Here is an 18,529-nt window from a genome sequence, read left to right on the forward strand (position 1 = left end):
GTTATTCGAAACTAAAAATATCGCGTTGACGGCGAAATAAAAATGACGCGTTCCATTTTTTTAAATTTAAAAATAGATTTTTTTTTGGCTGCATAAAGGTTGATGAAGCGTTGATTAAGCGACTGGAAAAGTAGATTGCAAAACTATTTCTCATTCTAAAAATAGAATTGACAGCATTGCGCAAATTGGCTATTTAAAAGTGCAAAAACGTTTCTATTAAGCTTCATTGCAGCTTCGAAAGCAGCTATTAATTAGCCTGAAGCTTGATAAAATCACCAGATTTAGATGTTTAAGAGCTGGAAAAAGGTTTTCATTTCTAAACCTAAACCATAGATCAGCCACAGGTTGAATAAAATCAGCTATAAAAGCGTTTGATCAGCCTGAAATTGTTACTTGGGATACGTGCTTCACACGATGCTGCCTAATGTTGCAATTCTGCAGTACAGGTAAGAAAATAATATTCAACCAGTTTCTGCGGGATTTAGTTTCTGTTTTTAAAGCCTCACGAAACATTTTAAATGGTCGATTCCAATAACGTGCGTGCTCCGAGTATATTCTTTTTGTTTGCAGACCGAAGGTCCCGCTCATCTGGTTTCAGCTTCTGAAATGCACCGAAAACTAACAAAAATAAGCTGAACGTAAGAATGAACAATAAAGTAGTGTAAAATGCGCAAATGTATGTATGTGTTGCATTTATTTTTGATGACAGCTTTTTTTAACCAAAAAGTTACGCAAAAAAACAAACCGGTTGAATCGGTTTCGGTATCGGTTCTGTTCGACATGGCTGACAGAAATCGAACAGAAATCTGGCAGACAAAACCGTTAGGCGAAATTTCTGCCAGAATCGGTTGTTGCATTTCTGCTAGTTTTCACGGATGACGGCGGCCAGAAACCCGGCAGAATGCCTGGCAGAAAAAGTTTTTCGCTGCCAGATTTTTGTTCGATTTCTGCCGCGCCTAAGCGGGATTAAGGGCGAGGACGAACATACCCTCTCGTACCCTATTTTTGACGGAGTACAAACGCAAAGCGGAGAGTGGCATGAGCTGCAGGCAGTACTTGGAGAGATTCGCAGCGTACACCTGGCGAAATGTAGGAGAGTATGGCGAGCCAGCCACGTCGCAAGAATGGAAGTGAAATCCGTTCTCATCAAGATCTCCATCACTGAATCCATGAGTGGGGGGGTGTTAGATGGCTCTACCAGGTTGAAGCCGTCTTGCGTGTGTTGAAACACTCAGCGAATTGACGACGAGTGGCCCAGAACCGAGTACAGTGGAAAGAAATTCTTGATACACCCTGGTTCCATACTGATAGAATGTATAGCTAATCAGAATTCAGAATAGAAAATCTGATCAAAATTGGTTATTCAGAACGTAGCACCGAGGCGATGGCTCAGTTCATTAAAACTGTTTAACCGGGATTAGTACTGATCAGAATGTTTTATTGAAATTTAGAATAAGACGTACATATCTACTTGATCAATTCGGAATTCAGTTGCATAAACTCAGCTACATACATCTAAAGGACTGTTGCAAGATTCTTTATTGTGTTGGATTAAAAAAAAATATTTCTCCAATATCCTATATAAACATATTAATTTCAACGAATAAAGTTTACCATGAACAAGAATCTATTTTTAAGCGAGAGCGTTTTTGCTCATAGAATTGATCCAATTTCGTTATTGTGAACGATATTATATATACTTGACCAAGCAAGATAAAGTTCCATAGAAAGCCGAGGATGGGTTTCCTTTCTAGTGCAATTGTAACGGATTATTGTTGCGGTTTTTTAGATTCACAAGGTTTGTGCTCTTAAGGTGCTAACATGATACATCTAATGGGGACACCTGTAATCCATTGCGTGTACCTTGCCTTCTCGCTTAGACCTTAATCTTATCTGCCAACGAACAGGAGAGGCCGGTTCCGTCTGGTTCCACATTCAACGTTTTGATAACACCATCCTCCAGTACCATGGAGTAGCGCTTGGAACGAAGTCCGCCAAGCGGGGGCAAATCAGCGCCAAGCTCAAGCTTTTTGGTAAACACCGCTGCCGGATCGGCCAGCATGCGAACTTTACCGGCAGTATTATGCTGCTTTCCCCAAGCCGACATTACGAACGGATCATTGACGGAAACGCAAACAATATCAGCCACACCGGATGATTTCAGGTCCGCCGCTTTATCAACGTAGCCGGGCAGATGGGTCTTTGAACATCCTGGAGTAAATGCACCGGGAACGGCAAACAAGATGACCTTTTTGCCTGCGCACAGATCGGAGATGTTGACCTTGTTAGCCGGTGAATCTTCATATAAATCGATTGACGGGATTTTGTCGCCTTCCTAAAAAGTATAGTACAAATGAGTCATCTGATTTAGCTCAAAATGAGATCTATAGAAGCAAACTTTTTTGTTGTAATAATTGCAAATGTTTGCAAGGATATTGATTTCTATTCCAGTTTTCGTTTCTACATTCTACTATTCAATCAGATAAAAGTTTTTTCTATAGGACATTTTAAAAAGGATACAATTGTGAAATATCGATTAACATAATATAATAGGGACGTGATAGCACCAGCTGCCACCCCTTGAATAATTAAAACAAAAAACAATGCAGCCATCTAAAGTTTTGAACAGCATATACATAAGTGTCGCCAATACATAGTAGCCTTTATTCCCTGTTAAATTCAATTCGATCAACATTGCTACTTCTAAAATGAAGAACGAAAATACTTCGATACTTATACAGCTTCGTTCAGTAATGTCCCTGCTTCCTACAATCTTCATGTGTAACGTTAATCTAGAAGGGATGTGCTTGCACAAAATAAAAATCACAAAAAATTTCATTACATTTTAATTGATTGTTTTCGGTATTGACTAGGTGCAAATAGCACTACAGTAAATAATTAAATTAAATCATTAAGAGTTATCTTTCTGTCTGCATTATGTAATGCCAGAAAAGCGCTGATAAGACAGGCAAATTGATACATTTTGCAAAATGGGAAAACATACCTTAATCTGCACCATTTTCGTCGTATGAAAAGAAAGCCGCTGTAATACCGCTGCTGAACGCCCGAGTTGTGTTACTAGACTGCACTTGCTGACCAAACACTTCACTAGAACCGGATGCATTGAAAAATACGGAAATGACGGAAAAATTATAAAAACACTGACACTGCTAAGGTGAGAAACAGTCGCAAATCGGCACCAGCTCAAGAATAAAGAATAAACTGCGGCAACGAACAAACACTACTAGGGTCCAGTGTAGCCAGATATTTTCCTATCAGAATCAGAGATGCCGGATGCTCGTAATATTATTTCTGCAACTAAAGAATCGAAACAAATTTAATTAAAAATCAAATTTGTCAATGAAAAGGTCACCGCCTCAAAGGTTTGAGCACAATTTTTTAAGAAATTTTTAAAAAAACAAACGCATAGGAAACAGACATTCAAACTAGGAAGCCCTCTTTAATGTATAACGAATATTTTAAATAAACTGCTCGATTTCGTTAGTTCTGTAATTCACAGCTAACCAGTTAACTGGTATCTTTACCTTTTCGTGATTAAATCAAATGTTAGTTGAGGACAAGGTTGAGGAAATTTTCCTCAACCTTGTCCTCAACTAACATTTGAAAAGGGCTAATCAACCATGAACGTCAACCAAATGCAAATAAAGAAATAAATCGAAGATCGAGGTCCGAGCATCCGAGTGAGAGTTCGTTTGATTGGTTGGATTAGTTAGATTCGTTTCCCTGCTGCTCCAACAAGGCAACAAACCCAACACACGATATGCTTGCAATCGCGTTGCGTTGTGAAGCATAGGGGCCCTTTACATTTAATTTTAAACGAGTATTTTCGTTTAAAATCATTAAAAAATATTTGTTATAAAATGTTTGGCTCATATCAAATTTTAAACCAAGTATGTAATATCCACAAAAGTTGATGTACTGTTTACAGTCGTTAAATATCAACAAAAGTGTTATTTAGGTTGATCTACTCATTTAATGGACATATTGTTCTACATAAAACTGAATTCCAACGGTAGCTGTGTGCGATACCGGTAGAAGCTGTATACTGCATTTTGAAGCTTGCGGCCGTTCTATTTGTTGCACAAAAGGATGCTTCTGTAGTTTGGGATTATTTTCAATACGTGCGAAAGCGGCTTCAATGGTGTGTAGCAATACTTTAAATGTTGCGTTGGACGGTAGCTTGTTCAGTGCTTTAAGTTGACCGTTTAGATTTAGCAGCGACTTTCGGACTTGTGCTTCCAGCTCGATCAGATGTTCGTCCGTTTCTAGAGCGAAATCCCGATGGTCTAATTCAAACACGTAGCTCTCAAGATAATCGTCGGCATCATCTTTGTACACTAATAATTCGACTTTACTGAGTTTTTTCTGTCGTTTGAGTTCCCTTGCGATCAGTAGTGTCTTTTCCATGTAATCGTTTAACGGTTTAAAGATGGAAACTCGTATAGGAACGTTGTAAGCCTTGCGCTCACGGAATACAGCAGGAGGATATAATTCACGCCCAAATAGAATCATGTTCATGTAAATTTCCAACAATTCGATGATTATATCGGTTTCTAAAAGGCAAAAAATTATCGGACATTCTTCAGGGAAAGCTATTTAGTTTTACTTACCATAGTTTGTTTCATTATTTGAGGACATTTTTAGAAGCAAATATTCAAATTTTACGGCTCCCCAGAATATAATACTCGACAATTACGCTCACATTTGCTTACGCATAGAAATATTGAAATAGTTTTATCAACGAATCTTTTTAATTAAATTTGACTGCAACCGCGCTTTGCCGCTGCCGGTGCCGGAATCAAAAGTCACTCAAAACTGATGAAAACAATAACAATCTGCAAACAGAGATGCCAGACTAAAAAAATATTTGCATAATGATCCAAAAACTGCTCGAAATCCGATTAAGGGGATACTAAACTATTTGTCGACCAACATTTGGAAAGGACGGATAAGCCAACTGTCAAACAGAACGAGTGAGAGTTCATTTTCCTATGCTGCTCCAGAAAAAAATAACCTCTCGCTCGGTCTGTTTGACGTTTGGCTTAAGCTGGAATCACACTGACCATCACTGAACATCAACGGCAACGTATAGTAACGGAACGACAGTGATGGTCGCATGCATTTTCAATGTGTGCATTCACACGCATCCGTAACGTCACATCACGGAACGTCAAGGCACTCGTGTGAATGCGATCATTAAAATACCACATTGACTATATATACCCAGGTAACCAATAAGCATTTCCAATGCAATTTAAAAGCAAGTCAATAAGCATTTAAGTTGCCTTAAATGCTACTTAAATGCTATTTTGGCAAAATATGCGGCTACTTTACTGCTAGCCCTCTTATAGTGCTGACAATGCTTATTTGCAGCTAGTTACCAACAAGAAGAATTTAAATAGAATTGTAGATGCCAATTTACAACAGTTATGCAGTCAAAAAGCTGATAAACAACAACCTGCAGTATAAAACGCCAGGGATGCTAATAAACGACAGATTTACTGCTTATTTTAATGCTTATTGGTTACCTGGGTAACTTACAGCGAATTTGTTTAGTCAATCCGAGTTGAAACTGGATAAATTTTTTGTGTTCATTTGCTCCTATCTGACAGATGAAATTTATCCAGTTCCAACCCGGATTGAATAAACAAATTCGCAGTAAGTTATATATAGTCAATGTGGTATATATAGGTGTGGCGGTGTTGGTAAAGTTGTGTTAGTGCCATGAAGAAATTTCATCATGGTGTGAGTGAAATTGTAAATCGACCAATCACGATCAAGCGTGTCCCTTACTCGGTTAATTTACATTTTGCAGATTGGCCTTTTCGAAAAGTTGATGCCGATATACTCTGCGTAGTGCAAAGGCTGCACCAGGTGATGCAAGTTTTTTTCCAAGTTTTAGGGGTGTCGTTGAAACGATGTTTTGTTAGAAAATTTCTCGCGTCGCTTTTCATTTCGTCCAATGTAACAAATGTAAACAAATCCGGTTTATCACAACAAATTATTGCTCTTTTTAAACTCTATATGTTATACAAAAACACCTGCTCAAATAGAATTATTTTGTGGTTAAAAAATTAGTATTATCAAAATGTCCAATGTGCACATTCGAATTACGGATGACTGACTGTTACTTCGGTCGTTCTCATCTGATGTCCAAAGTGCAAAAAAAAAATCAAAACAAACCAAATCTTTGATCGTCATACACATTTTGCTTGCACACTAGCACCACAGATTAACAGACATAACTCTTGGAGGAAAAATCAACAAAAACTATCGTACCTCATATTTAGCCTGAACACTACCCAGGTAACCAATAAGCATTAGAATAAGTAGTAAATCAATCGTTTATTAGCATCCCTGGCGTTTTATACTGCAGGTTGCTGTTTATCTGCATTTTGACTGCATAACTGTTGTAGATTGGCATCCACAATTCCATTTAAATTCTTTTTGTCGGTAACTAGCTGCAAACAAGCATCGTCAGCACTATAAGAGGGCTAGCAGTAAAGCAGCCGCATATTTTGCCAAAGTAGCATTTAAGGCAACTTAAATGCTTATTGGCTTGCATTTGAATTGCATTGGAAATGCTTATTGGTTACCTGGGTAGCACCATCTATGATCGACATTCCCAAATATCAAATAGCAACAGGAGTATTCCTCGAAGTAGCAAGTATTTTTTATGGGGAATTCCCCTTCTTTTGTCAAAAAGCGCCACTTTGACCAAAATGGAGACATTCCCAACTAAGCCCAAATTTGAAATGACAGTTTAGTCGGTACGAAGAATGGTAAACGAGTGTTACGTCTGTTTGTCTGTGCGCCGCGGTATGACCATGTTGCGAAACATGCTTTTTGAAAAAAATGAGTGGTTTTTGATTGGACGATGGAATTAACGTGAGTGGTGAGTGTCCCGTCTGTTTGTCTGTGCTTGATCGTTATGCCCTTAGTTGTCAAATTCTTTTATTGGAAATGTCATTGTGCGCATATGTGTGTGCGTTTCATCGACGCTCGAGCGCCGCGATCTTGCTTTTTCGTTCGACAGTTTGCAAAAACATCACATTCGTCTGTCTGCGGTCAAACGTCGCGTTCGTGTTGGGAGCTTACGTTTTCCTCCGGGTTGCTTAAATTCAGTGCGAAAAAAGTTTGAGTTTTCAATGGAGAAGAAATTTGAATCTAAAATTATTGCTGCAAAAATTTTGAATATAAAAATATTTGTATGATAGATTGGTGTCTAGAATTAGGTTAATAATCTTGCAAAAATAGTACGATAAATGTACGTCAAGCTGCTTCGTTAGCTACCGACCCAACCGTCGATGTGAATGGGTGAAAAATGGCAACAATGAAAAATTGTGGCCCTGCAGTAAACGAATCTGTTCTTGATATCAGTTTTTGCTAATGATATAAAAACAATTTGATGGTTAAGTGCGTATTCGATACGGTGAACAATAAAACAAGTTAGTCTGGCCGGTTCCGGAAGAAGTTTGTTGTGCAAATCGAGCCTCCTCCCCCGGGGAAAATCTTCGCTTTGGATACCAAGTTTCGCGGCCATCTTTCTCTAGACGCTGCGTAGCTACATATACCTATACGTGTGCAAAGTAAATGTAATAGACGTGTGAGTGCTTGCTTATATAGTGTGCGTAGTTTCTGGTAGGATTTTCCGTGGAAAATCCGATATAGGGCAGCTTTTGCTCTAAGAGGAAAGTTAAATAGAAAAAAAGCAAAGGCTCAACGATAAACCTCAAAGGTCACAATCAGTGTTTTTGCTGCTTTGGCAAAAAAAGAAGTGTACTGTCTGTGAAATTGTTTGAAGCAGTAAGAAATTGAATATTTCGGGTGTTTTCATCGTTTGTCTGAAGGCATAGCATAAGACATGGCATCCCAGACGACGACGACGACGGCTGCTGCTGCTGCTGCAGCGGCCGCCAGCATGGAAACCGACGAGATGGTGGATCCGATGAACGATTTTCTACCGCTGCTACCGGAGAACATCAAGCAGGAGCTGTTCGAAAACTCCGACAAGGGTACCGCTAATCCGTGCGATAGTGCAGAGAACAAGGTAGGAATTGGTCGACTGTTTGAGAAGGTAGTTCTGCTAATAAGGCAGAGTTCTATAGTTCGAATTTAAATTTTATACCTACTGAAGAAATTAATTCTCGCGTCACTTTTGATTTCGTCCAATGTAACAATTCCACCATATTGAGAAAAACGAGATCGAAGTTCTTCGAATTGAACTTTAAATTGTTTCAAAATGAAATAATTTTCAGTCATTCACTCAACGTGGTTGATGAATAATAACATTCAATATTTAACGGAGATTTTAAAAATCTAATTAAAACTAAGCAGTTTTGGTTTATTATGGAAAAAGTTACATTGGACTGTTTACCATCTCATGCTGTACTTTGGACGGTTTTATTTTTCCAGGCTCTTGCACATAAATTAAGCGAGATCACCGTAAAATACGTGCGTTGCCGTGCTACGCTATTTTCGAGGTTATTTTTCAATATTAGACCGCTTGTTTCACTTAAAATGCATAAATAATGCGAAAAATAACTTTCACTTGCTAAACGTCCAATGTACAGATTGGGTTTGTTTTGATTTTTTTTTGCACTTTGGACATCAGATGAGAACGACCGAAGTAACAGTCAGTCATTCGTAATTCGAATGTGCACATTGGACATTTTGATAATGCTAATTTTTTCACCTCAAAATAATTCTATTTGGGCAGGTGTTTTTGTATAACATAGAGTTTAAAAAGAGCAATAATTTGTTGTGATAAACCGGATTTGTTTACAATTGTTACATTGGACGAAATGAAAAGTGACGCGAGAATTATTATCTTGGTGAATGACCCTCTGGGTTAAAACCATTCTAATAAAAAAAAATAATTTTTGAGCGTCTTAGTAGTTTTCTATTATGTAGGTACATAATTAATTTACTGAAGTAACATTTTTTTCTTGTCATATCTTTTACTACCTACATATTAAATTTTATGTTTGACAATTATATTTTTTTAACGATTGTAGAATACACTAGAGTCAAATGCAGAACAATGTGAATAAAAAAATAAAGTTTTCAGCAAAAGTAATTTTGGTTCGTTAACCTGATTATCTCCCAGGTCTCAATCAAAATTATTTTATTATATTTCTCAATTCCAATGCTATAACCGGGTCGATAATCGAAAATTTGCAGAGTAATTCAATAAATCATGCTTGTACGAAGAATAATTCAATAATAAAATGAAATTGAGGATTGAAATGAAATCAAAAATTCCATTTCTGCCCGCGCAGCTATGTAGGTAGTCATGAACATGATGTTTGATATTGTTGTTGATGTTGAATCGATATGTCTAATGTAATGAGATTAGTCAAATTCAATATAAGCAATGAATTTTAAATCTGGTTTTTTGTCTAGTAACCGGTTCATTCAAAGATGATGTGTTAATGTGCATTTGCTTCGCCGTGATAAGCGGAAGAGAGGAGCCACGCAGAGGAGAGATTTTCTGCCACTTACGTCCTTTTAAAAAAGTACCCGAGAACGGACGTAAAAATAGATTCTAGTGTGCTGTCTATCATTCAAGTGTCCGCGTAATAAAATGTGTATACGTACTTCCGTACCGAGCTGTCATGGCCAGAATGCGGTCCATCGACTGGAAAAAAGTTATTTCGCGGAATTCGTACTGTCGGACAATGGTTGAAAAAAAAACTCACGTTTCACAACAAAATGTGCTCGATGTAAATCGTTAATTCTGTTCAAACAACTAAAAAGGGCCTAAGCCCAAATTGTAGTCCAACCGAATCCGAAATATGCCTGTTACTTGTTCTCTCTCTTCTAAACCTCACATAAACTGCTTCAGCCAAACCCTTCTAACTAACATCACGTTCTCTATTATACTGTATTACTCCACCATCATTATATGTGTCGTTATATAGGGTATGTTGCTTTTATGACACACACAGGCACCGAAAATGTCGACTAATTGTTTTAATTTCCGTCATTCATAAATGAAAATAACTCACGCAAGGCATTGTCGTTATTCTACAGCCAGGAAAACTTGTCTGACCTGCAGAAATGTTGAAGAATAACATTTGTCATGCCGTCCTACACAAACACATGTGCGTTAGCTTCGTAAACATTGTTGTGATTTTTAGTTTGGACGATGAAAAATTTTGATGGACGGATTTTAAAACGGTACGACGAATTTAAGAAATAAAGTCAGTTGCGTAATTTCCATATTTATGGTTTAATAATCGCTTTTCTGCGATTTCATAGTTCACGGATCGGAAGGTAAGTGTGTTTTAGTCAAATTAGCACAAAAACTTTTGGAGTATTCATTAAATCCATCCAACAAATGATGAAAATTAGAATGGTTTTACTTACTACGACGGGAATTAGAAATAAACCCTAGGCCTTCTTCAAAAAAAATTTGCTAAGTTATCTTGAAATAAGCTTTAAGTTTTGTTAACTTTGTTCAACGCAATTCCTGTTCTCACTCACTTTCAGGGATGGTTCGATCACTTTGACTCAATTTTAATTCATTTGACAGTACCGTCTTAGACGAGCAAAATTTGACAAATTGATGAATGGGACATTTGTAGATAATAACTAGATCTACAATTTTACTGAATAAAAAGTTTCTGCATCTTTTGTAGCTACGATGCTACAATGCTAGTACGTTCATTTAGTTACTAAAGAGGCACTAGCGTTGTAGCACCGTAACTACAAAAGTTACAGCAACACTTTATTCGGCAAAATTGTAGATAATGACAAGTTCTACAAATGTCTCATACATGTCGTTGTCAAATTTTGTTCGGTTGAGATGGTAATGTCAAATGAATCAAAATTGAGTCAAAGTGATCGAACCATCCCTGCCACTTTTACAGAAAAGTATATGCAAAGAGGCCATTAGATATCCTGCAACTCGTGCATGACTGTTCTTGATGCGATGTGACAAGTAAATGTCGAAAAACAAACAACAAACAAATCGAAAATCAAAAACAAAATCGACCACCTTCACTCGTTGTTTAGAATTCCTAATTTGAGCAAAAAAAGTTGATGCACGAAGGAAATACTTTGTCACTGTATTAATACATTCTTAAATAGGAACATTTTGGTTCTCTTTACTTGTTGCTTCTTTTGGAATTTCAAAACATTACCTATTCGCTTAAGGGTTGACAAAAAATTAGCGCAAATTATTGTCTTGCTCTTGGGAAAGTTTCTTGGCATACTATAAAAAAGGTCTTATGAGCTGTTAAACGGTGTTAACAACATGAAACTGTTGACAGAAACAGGATAATGGTTAAGGATGATTGACAAGCTGTGGAGTGTGGAACCATCAACATTGGATCAAGCAGTGAAAAGTAACTAGAATGCTGAAAGAGTGCCCTATTTATAAAAAAGGCCATCTACTAGATTACAGCAATTATCGGGGAATTACTCTCCTCAACTCTGCATACTAAATTCTCTCCTGCATCCTGTTTCATAGACTGAGGGCTTGGCAGGCAAATCGTTGGCAAATACCAGTGCGGTATTCGAGACGGTCGCTCCTCGTCGGACCAAATGTTTATCTGTCATAAAGATCCTTCCTTGATAAATTCCCGGAACTCAAATTTCAGGCTCCCCATTTGTTTATAGACTTCAAGGCGGCGTACGATTCTGTTCAACTAAATGAGCTGTTTCGGATGATGCCGGAACATGGTTTACCAACAACATTTATTAGGCCTGCCGTGAATCGCACAAAAGTTTCATTTATATAGGAAACTCCTTAGAAAATGGGACTGTTATGCGATTCACAGCACTATACGTGCTACTTTTGAGGGTTTAAAATCAATCGTCAAAATAGCGAGTGAGATATCAGACTCGTTTGCGACGTTAGATAGTTTGAAGCATGAGCATGTGACAGGCTAACGAATTTGCTGTCCAGAAAAAATGGGAGCGTTTTTCGAGTGCTTCAATAATTGTCCAGAACAATATATTTCTGTAAAATGCAACTAACAAAAGTTAAGTACGCAAACCTAATTTTTAAGAAAGCTTCAGAGAAAATGCTCTACAACTCAGCGCCCGGTTAAGGTACAAACTCCATTTCTTCAGTGGTTGTTGCTTATTGTTTGTCCACCCAGTGCTGTTGACCTTTCAGATTCACAGTCAGAGTAAAATGGCGATTAGTCAGTCAGGCCGTGTATTTCAAACTTCAACTGGGATTTAACTGTTTTATAATTGAACTGAAATTTTGACTTCAAACTGGGAATTGGAAATTGGATTTTAATTAGACGTGAAAATGGACTTTAATTAGACTTGAAATTGGATTTTAATTCGAACATAAATTGGAATTAACTAGGACTAGTACTAGACTAGTAATTAAACTTAAATTGAGATAAGAAATTGGACTTAATGTTGAAATTAAATTGGGTTTGAAATTGGACTTGAAATCAGGCATAAAATTAGACTTAATACGAACTTAAAATTGTATATGAAATTATGCTTAAGGTTAGGTATGAAATTGGAGTTAAATTGGTTAAATTCTCGAGTACTTTTCCATTTCGACGTATCTGCAAATAAGAGATTCTCTTCGTGTCTCCTCTCTTCCGCTGTTTACGACGATACTAATGCATTTTGACACATCAGCTTTGCATGAATCAGTGGCCGGAGTCAATAGCTAGCCAAATGTTTCGAAAATTTTCTTTTCCATGCATGTAGCCGTGAAAAGCGAAAGAGAGGAGACACGAAGAGACTTGAAATGGGTCTTTAAATCGGAGTTGAAATTAGAATTAAATTTGACTTGGAATTGGTTTTAGAATGGATCATTAAATTGAGTATGAAATAGCACCCCAATTGAACTTCAAATTGCACTTGAAATTAGACTTGAAGGGGGCACAAAATTGGGCTTGAAGTTCCACTGCAAACTAGACTTAAAATCGGACTTTAGGATTAGGAGTTGAGATTGGAATTAAATTAGTTATGAAGTTTGATTAAATTATTTTTAATTATATTTTATTCGAAATTGGATTTAAATTAGATTTAAAATGTACTTGTGATTGGACATGAAATTAAACTGGATTTCAGACCTGAAAATGGATTTAAATTGGTCCTGAAATTAAAGTTAAAATTGGACATGAAACTGAATCTATTTTTACCTATCTTAGGAATACCGGGCCCTTGAATCGACAACTCCGGACTTCCCGGCTTGCACATTGAGGATGTATTTTGTTATACATTATTTATTTTAGAAAAGGTGGAGTACGTTCCCCAGTGTGGCTCAGCTTTTGAATTTCGAAACAATGTTCGGAACCGTCGGGCTTGAAAGGTTTTGTAACAATAAAGCATTTAACATCTGACAATATTGTCTTTTTATGTATGTCAGAAGGGCATTGAATTAAAAGGCCACTGCAACAATCTTAATCGTCTTTTGTGGCAGGCTCCGATTGCTATACATAGTTTGGACTGCTCATACCCATTGATGGAGTTGAGCTGAATAGTTGTAATCCTGTGCCCCAATTCGGTACTGCATGGTTACTAAAGCCAATGACCGTTTTGGGATTTAGGCTCTTCCTTCTTTAGCTTCTTCTTCTTCTTCTTTAGGAAACTTCCGAAGAAGTTGTGCCTTGATAATTCAAGAGCTCCGCAATTGAAAAGCAGATGTGCTGAACTTTCAGGTTCACAGTTACAAAAGCGGCAGGCATATTGTTGCACAGATGTATATTGCATATAGGGCACTGGAGAGTATTTTAAGCCCATTAAGCGATTGCATCTATTTTTCCGGACTATGGCCTAGTTCTAGAGGAAGAACAGGTGGTTTTGACGTTATTTGAATAAAAAATAGTAGATTACTTACAGTCTTAAGAAAATAGTTAGGCCATTACAAATATTTTAAAAAGTTTTTGTCCCTCCGGTGTTGGGCCACTGAAGGGGGGGGGGGGGGGCGAAAAAAAAACAAAGTGAATTTTTTAATCGAGCAAAAAAAATTTGGATTTTGGGCATTTTTATTTTAAGTTCAAACGTGAAAATCAAATCTATTCTTGCTTTTAAGATATACCTTATTAATTTCTATGTAAAAATCTACAAAAAAAAGACAAAAACGAAAGATATTTTTTTCCGCTGTTTGAATTTCCATTTCTATTTCATGCTAGAAGCGTTAACTCAACTCGTGTACTCATTTTTCAAGTTTTTCAGGCTGTAGAGCCCACAGACAATTGATTTTATAAAAAAAATTTAGCTCATATCCTACAAATTATTTTTTTGTCCCCCGATTTTTCAAGCCAATTTCCAAGGGGCAGTATTGAAAGTATTTGCAAAGGCCTTATAACACATTAAAATTGTATGTCGGTTAAGTATTTTTATTGGCGAAGGAAAAGGCAAATAGGCTGAACTTAGAAACCTGCTGAAAATACCCTCCCGTACCCTACTCTTGCTTAAAAAACGGTGAGCCACTTTCCTAATGAGACAGTTTCCCTGACGGCGGATCCGCAGACTCCGGAGCCTATGCAGGCCCCCATTTTTAAACCATCTGTATAAAAGCAGATGCTTCCAGATGGAAGATCGGGCCCACCATTATTCCACATTGAGCGATTTGTTTCAATCACCTCATATGGAATGCCCATTATTGGCCTTGGCTTCCATGCAGTCGGAGACTGAAGTTACTAAGAGTGTCAGATTGAACTCCCGAAGTATGCGAAAATGACCGATTTGGTCACCTTCGAGTATAGTTTTATTCCTTTGCAACCGTAGTGCGCTGAGCTCTGCTTCCTTCTTCAAAAGAAGATGCAAAAGCAGTAAGCATAGCATTGCCTCCATGGCTGCAGTAGGAGTTGTATGCATGGCACTGGTAATTGTAGGACAGGCCAGGCGCTGAACTTTGTTTAGTTTGGCTTGGGCTGTCACCTCATTCACCTTTGACCACCATACGACTGCAGCATAGGTTATCCTAGGCCGTGCAATAGTAGTATATGACCAAAAGGTTAGTTGAGGTTTCAATCCCCAGGTTTTGCTTACAGTGAGCTGTATGTTCAGACAGCCGAAGTTGCGTTCTTAACAGCATAATCTAGGTGGGCCCCCTAGTTCAGTTTTTTATCGAGAATTATTCCGAGGTGCTTGACTTGGTTACTCTGAACCCATTCTGTAGTCTGACACCATTCAGTATAGGAGGAGTAATGGTATGTTTCCTTCGCCTGGTGAATGGTATATCAACTGTTTTGCTGGGGTTTACATTAAGTCCCTCTTGTGAGAACCATAACATGGTGGTGTTTAGAGCTCCTTGCAAGCGACTTGACAATACTGCGTCAAACTTTCCTCTGAGCTCTGACGATAAGTACAACGTCGTTGGCGTCAGCAATGTTCTCATAATTAGGCTGTGATAGCTTGTAAAGAAGTGCGTCGGCCACCAGTGACCAGAGCAGGGGGAGAGAAGTCCTCCCTGTAGACATCCTTTGATCACCTAAATCGTGACCGCCCAAGCAACAATGTGAGTTTTATTGTACTCTTATTGCTGCTTTCAACTTTGGTCTAAAATGCCATCATAAGAGTGTAATAAAACCTACATTGTTACTTGGGCCACGTATCTCCCAATGATGCTGTGATTTCTCTGCTCGAGATCATTGCTTGAATTGAGCTCATTGTAGTGTGGTCGATTCTCTTTTGACATAGAGTCGTATTAATTGACGCGAAGGATGTGTTATCGAAAGCGCCTTCAATATCAAGAAAAGTACAAAGTACTGTCTCTTGATATTTGAGTGATTTCTCAATTACTATCATTAAGTAGTGCAGTGCGGTTTCCGTAGATTTACCGTGTTGGTATGCATGTTCATTTACATGTATCGGAAAGTTTTTTGAAAACTCATTGCGGATATAGTTATCCATGATTTTCTCCATCAGCTTAAGAAGCGTTGAAGTCAGACTTATTGGTGTGAAAGCCTTAGACATGGTTTTATCTTTTTCGCCAGCCTTAGGTATGAACACCACCCTTATTTTCCGCCAATTCTCAAGTGCCAATCCCAAAGTGGTTCGAAAGAGGTTGCTGAACATTATAACATAACATTATAACATCGTCCGTTTTTTGTAAGAAAATGGGTAGAATACCATCCGGACCGGGAGATTTCATTGGTTCAAAAGAGCTGAGTGCCCATTTGATTGAAGTCGTAAACAATCGGCATGCAAGCAGAACAGAGTCATTCGGCACATTGTGTAACGACCCACTCCGCTGCTGCCTGCTGTCTTGTCTAGTGGTCCCTGTCGAGCCAGTGAAGTGCGTGTTAGAACTTCCAGAGTTATCCTGGTGATAACAGCGAGACTCCCATCCGTTCTTGGGCATAAGTATGGGCATTAGTCAATAAATTTGCAACCACAAAACTAGCAACTAAAAATGGAACAAATGTCTGAAAATAATAATTTTAGATAAACTTCAAAGTTAGCGTCAAACAAACGAGAAAATTTTGACGTAAAACTTTTTCACGTCCGTTCGCGGACCGAACACCGAAAGTGTTATTACCTTGTAGAAACAAAGTTAATGTCGTTCCATCCCCCTTCTTTAGTTGTACAACACATTTGCGGCTATAACTTTGAGGAATAATAATGGATGCGAAGCTTTTCATATGCTGATACAGGAAAAGCATTCTTGTATAATAACGCACACGGATCATTTCACACAAAGTGGAGGACGAGCACCTCATAAACGGTTTTCTCGGATTTGAACTAGGTACCTAATATTTTGCTAGTTTGCTCCGTGATTGGTCAAACCAGAAAATTGCAAAAGAAATCAAACCACTGGGGCTCGAAATTAGAATGACATTTTTATTGTGCAACTTTCCCTGATTCATTATGCAAAAGGACGCAATTTTTTCCGCTGTCAAATATTTTCTCTAATATGTGGAAAAGTTGTGAATTATTGACTTTCTCAACTGCCCAGAAGTGCCTTTCCTTGATATAGGCATTTGTCGAACTGAAGTGTAAAGTACACATAATTGTATGATGAAGACTGGACCAATAAGTGAAAAAGTTCGTTCTACTTTAGACGTTTGGAAATGGAAGGTTATGATAATGGGTTTGGCATGTAGCCCAATTCGAAGACAAATTCAAAGATATTAGTTGTCTGCAGAGTTAATGTTCGGAAGAGAAATGTGAAATTGATGACCAACCTTATATTCAATGGCCGGAGGTGGAAAAATTTAATAAGGAACTTTAGTCTCCCACCAGCATTAAGATTAGTGCAAAAGAAAAGATTATGAAAAGACACTAACCTAGACACAGATTTTGATCCAACTGATTGGATGTAATGCATAAAGCGTTGTTATTAGCGGATCTGCAGATTTTACCATGTGCTGGTATTCGAAAACACAATCGAACCAGCTGGTGACAGCAGATGACAGTGTAACTATAGAAACAATTTGGGAATAGAGGATGACGTTCGTTTTGTTCCTTAGTATTATCGTTGTATCGGATTTTAAGCAAAATTATAGATTGAGGGTGGTTTGGCTAGATTCATAGAGATTTTTAAATCAAACTAATTATCCTATTTTAGGGTTGATTAAGATTTGGTAATGAAGTTTTTCAGCCGAGTACCGACGCTTTATCTTAAGTGTCTTGTAACGAGCATAAAAGGAATTAATCTTATTCTATCTTTGAAGGTTCGAAGTTTTGTTTAATCTTTAACAGCAAAATATTCCCAACGTCTGCAATGGTATAAAAAATATCTGAAACTTGGAAGTGGATGGTTTCGTTGTCCTCGAAGTAATCATCAAGTAATAATGGATTCATAGCAAAATTCTTCCAACATTAAAATATGTTTGTTTTTATATTTGCCGTAACGTCTAATAAGCATCTATTTTCGGAGAGCGAAATAAGCTGTAACCCTGGCCTATTGTAGCTTGGCTTATGGCATAAATTCATTCTCAAGGATCGGAAGTATCACTTAACCTTTATTAGCAATTGATTCTCCTAACGCTTAATTACATAGGATCGGATGGTACTGTTGTCCCCGTTTCTTCTTCCCCTGTAGAAGCTCACCAAATCATGTTTAATTTTATTACATTTTAAAGAATCATCTCTGTAGTAAATGGGTCTGGCTGATTCAACATGTATTTTGTGTAGGTATGCGTATCTTAGTTGTATAGTGTTATATCATGAACACAGACAAGATGTGCGTTTGGGATTAGTTCTAACAAACGCCAGGATCAAATTAGCTGAGTATCCATAAAATTGTTTGAATGGTTGATTTACCTATAACAATGCCACAGCCACGACCAAAATGCTGTACTACCGAAGAAGGAAGGGAATGATTATCCAACACTCACTACTGCTAGATACCGCGGACACCACCGCATCCCCATGAGGGTCACAAGATAGGAGTAATGTTACTAGGGGAGGGTATCGGCCAGGATTCACTTTGAAGGATGATATAATCGCCCAAAACAACGCGCAAGATTATTAATCCATCTAAGTTAAATAAACAAATAAACATGCTAGGGTGTACGCGCCATTCACATACAGACCGCAAACTCGCTCAGTATACGGATTTTGGCCCTGCGAA

The 18,529-nt window shown here is 37.8% G+C and overlaps 3 protein-coding genes across 7 annotated transcripts in view; 1 reads left to right on the forward strand and 2 right to left on the reverse strand.

The window, feature by feature from the left end:
- Positions 1–1,489: 1,489 nt before the first annotated feature.
- LOC128742484 (peroxiredoxin-5, mitochondrial) lies at positions 1,490–3,206 on the reverse strand. Its single transcript, XM_053838859.1, has 2 exons — positions 3,005–3,206; positions 1,490–2,335 (listed from the first exon to the last, which is right to left on the reverse strand). The coding sequence occupies exons 1-2, from the start codon at positions 3,122–3,124 to the stop codon at positions 1,877–1,879; spliced, it is 579 nt and encodes a 192-aa protein (XP_053694834.1). The 5' UTR covers positions 3,125–3,206; the 3' UTR covers positions 1,490–1,876.
- Positions 3,207–3,974: 768 nt separating this feature from the next.
- Positions 3,975–4,771, reverse strand: LOC128743615 (DNA polymerase zeta subunit 2). The gene is made up of 2 exons (XM_053840217.1): positions 4,632–4,771; positions 3,975–4,574 (listed from the first exon to the last, which is right to left on the reverse strand). Exons 1-2 carry the CDS (start codon positions 4,657–4,659, stop codon positions 3,994–3,996), a joined length of 609 nt encoding a protein of 202 aa, XP_053696192.1. The 5' UTR covers positions 4,660–4,771; the 3' UTR covers positions 3,975–3,993.
- Positions 4,772–7,126: 2,355 nt separating this feature from the next.
- The window catches only part of LOC128741764 (transcription intermediary factor 1-alpha-like), a 101,386-nt gene continuing 89,983 nt past the window's right edge, over positions 7,127–18,529 (forward strand). For all 5 annotated transcript variants that reach the window (XM_053837784.1, XM_053837786.1, XM_053837787.1 and 2 more), the window contains exon 1: positions 7,127–8,071. In XM_053837784.1, coding sequence (XP_053693759.1) covers positions 7,886–8,071 — 186 coding nt within the window. In that variant the 5' untranslated portion in view covers positions 7,127–7,885. The remainder of the gene's footprint in view (positions 8,072–18,529) is intronic.

The sequence above is a fragment of the Sabethes cyaneus genome, chromosome 3, assembly GCF_943734655.1.
Source record: "Sabethes cyaneus chromosome 3, idSabCyanKW18_F2, whole genome shotgun sequence".
Taxonomy (NCBI): domain Eukaryota; kingdom Metazoa; phylum Arthropoda; class Insecta; order Diptera; family Culicidae; genus Sabethes; species Sabethes cyaneus.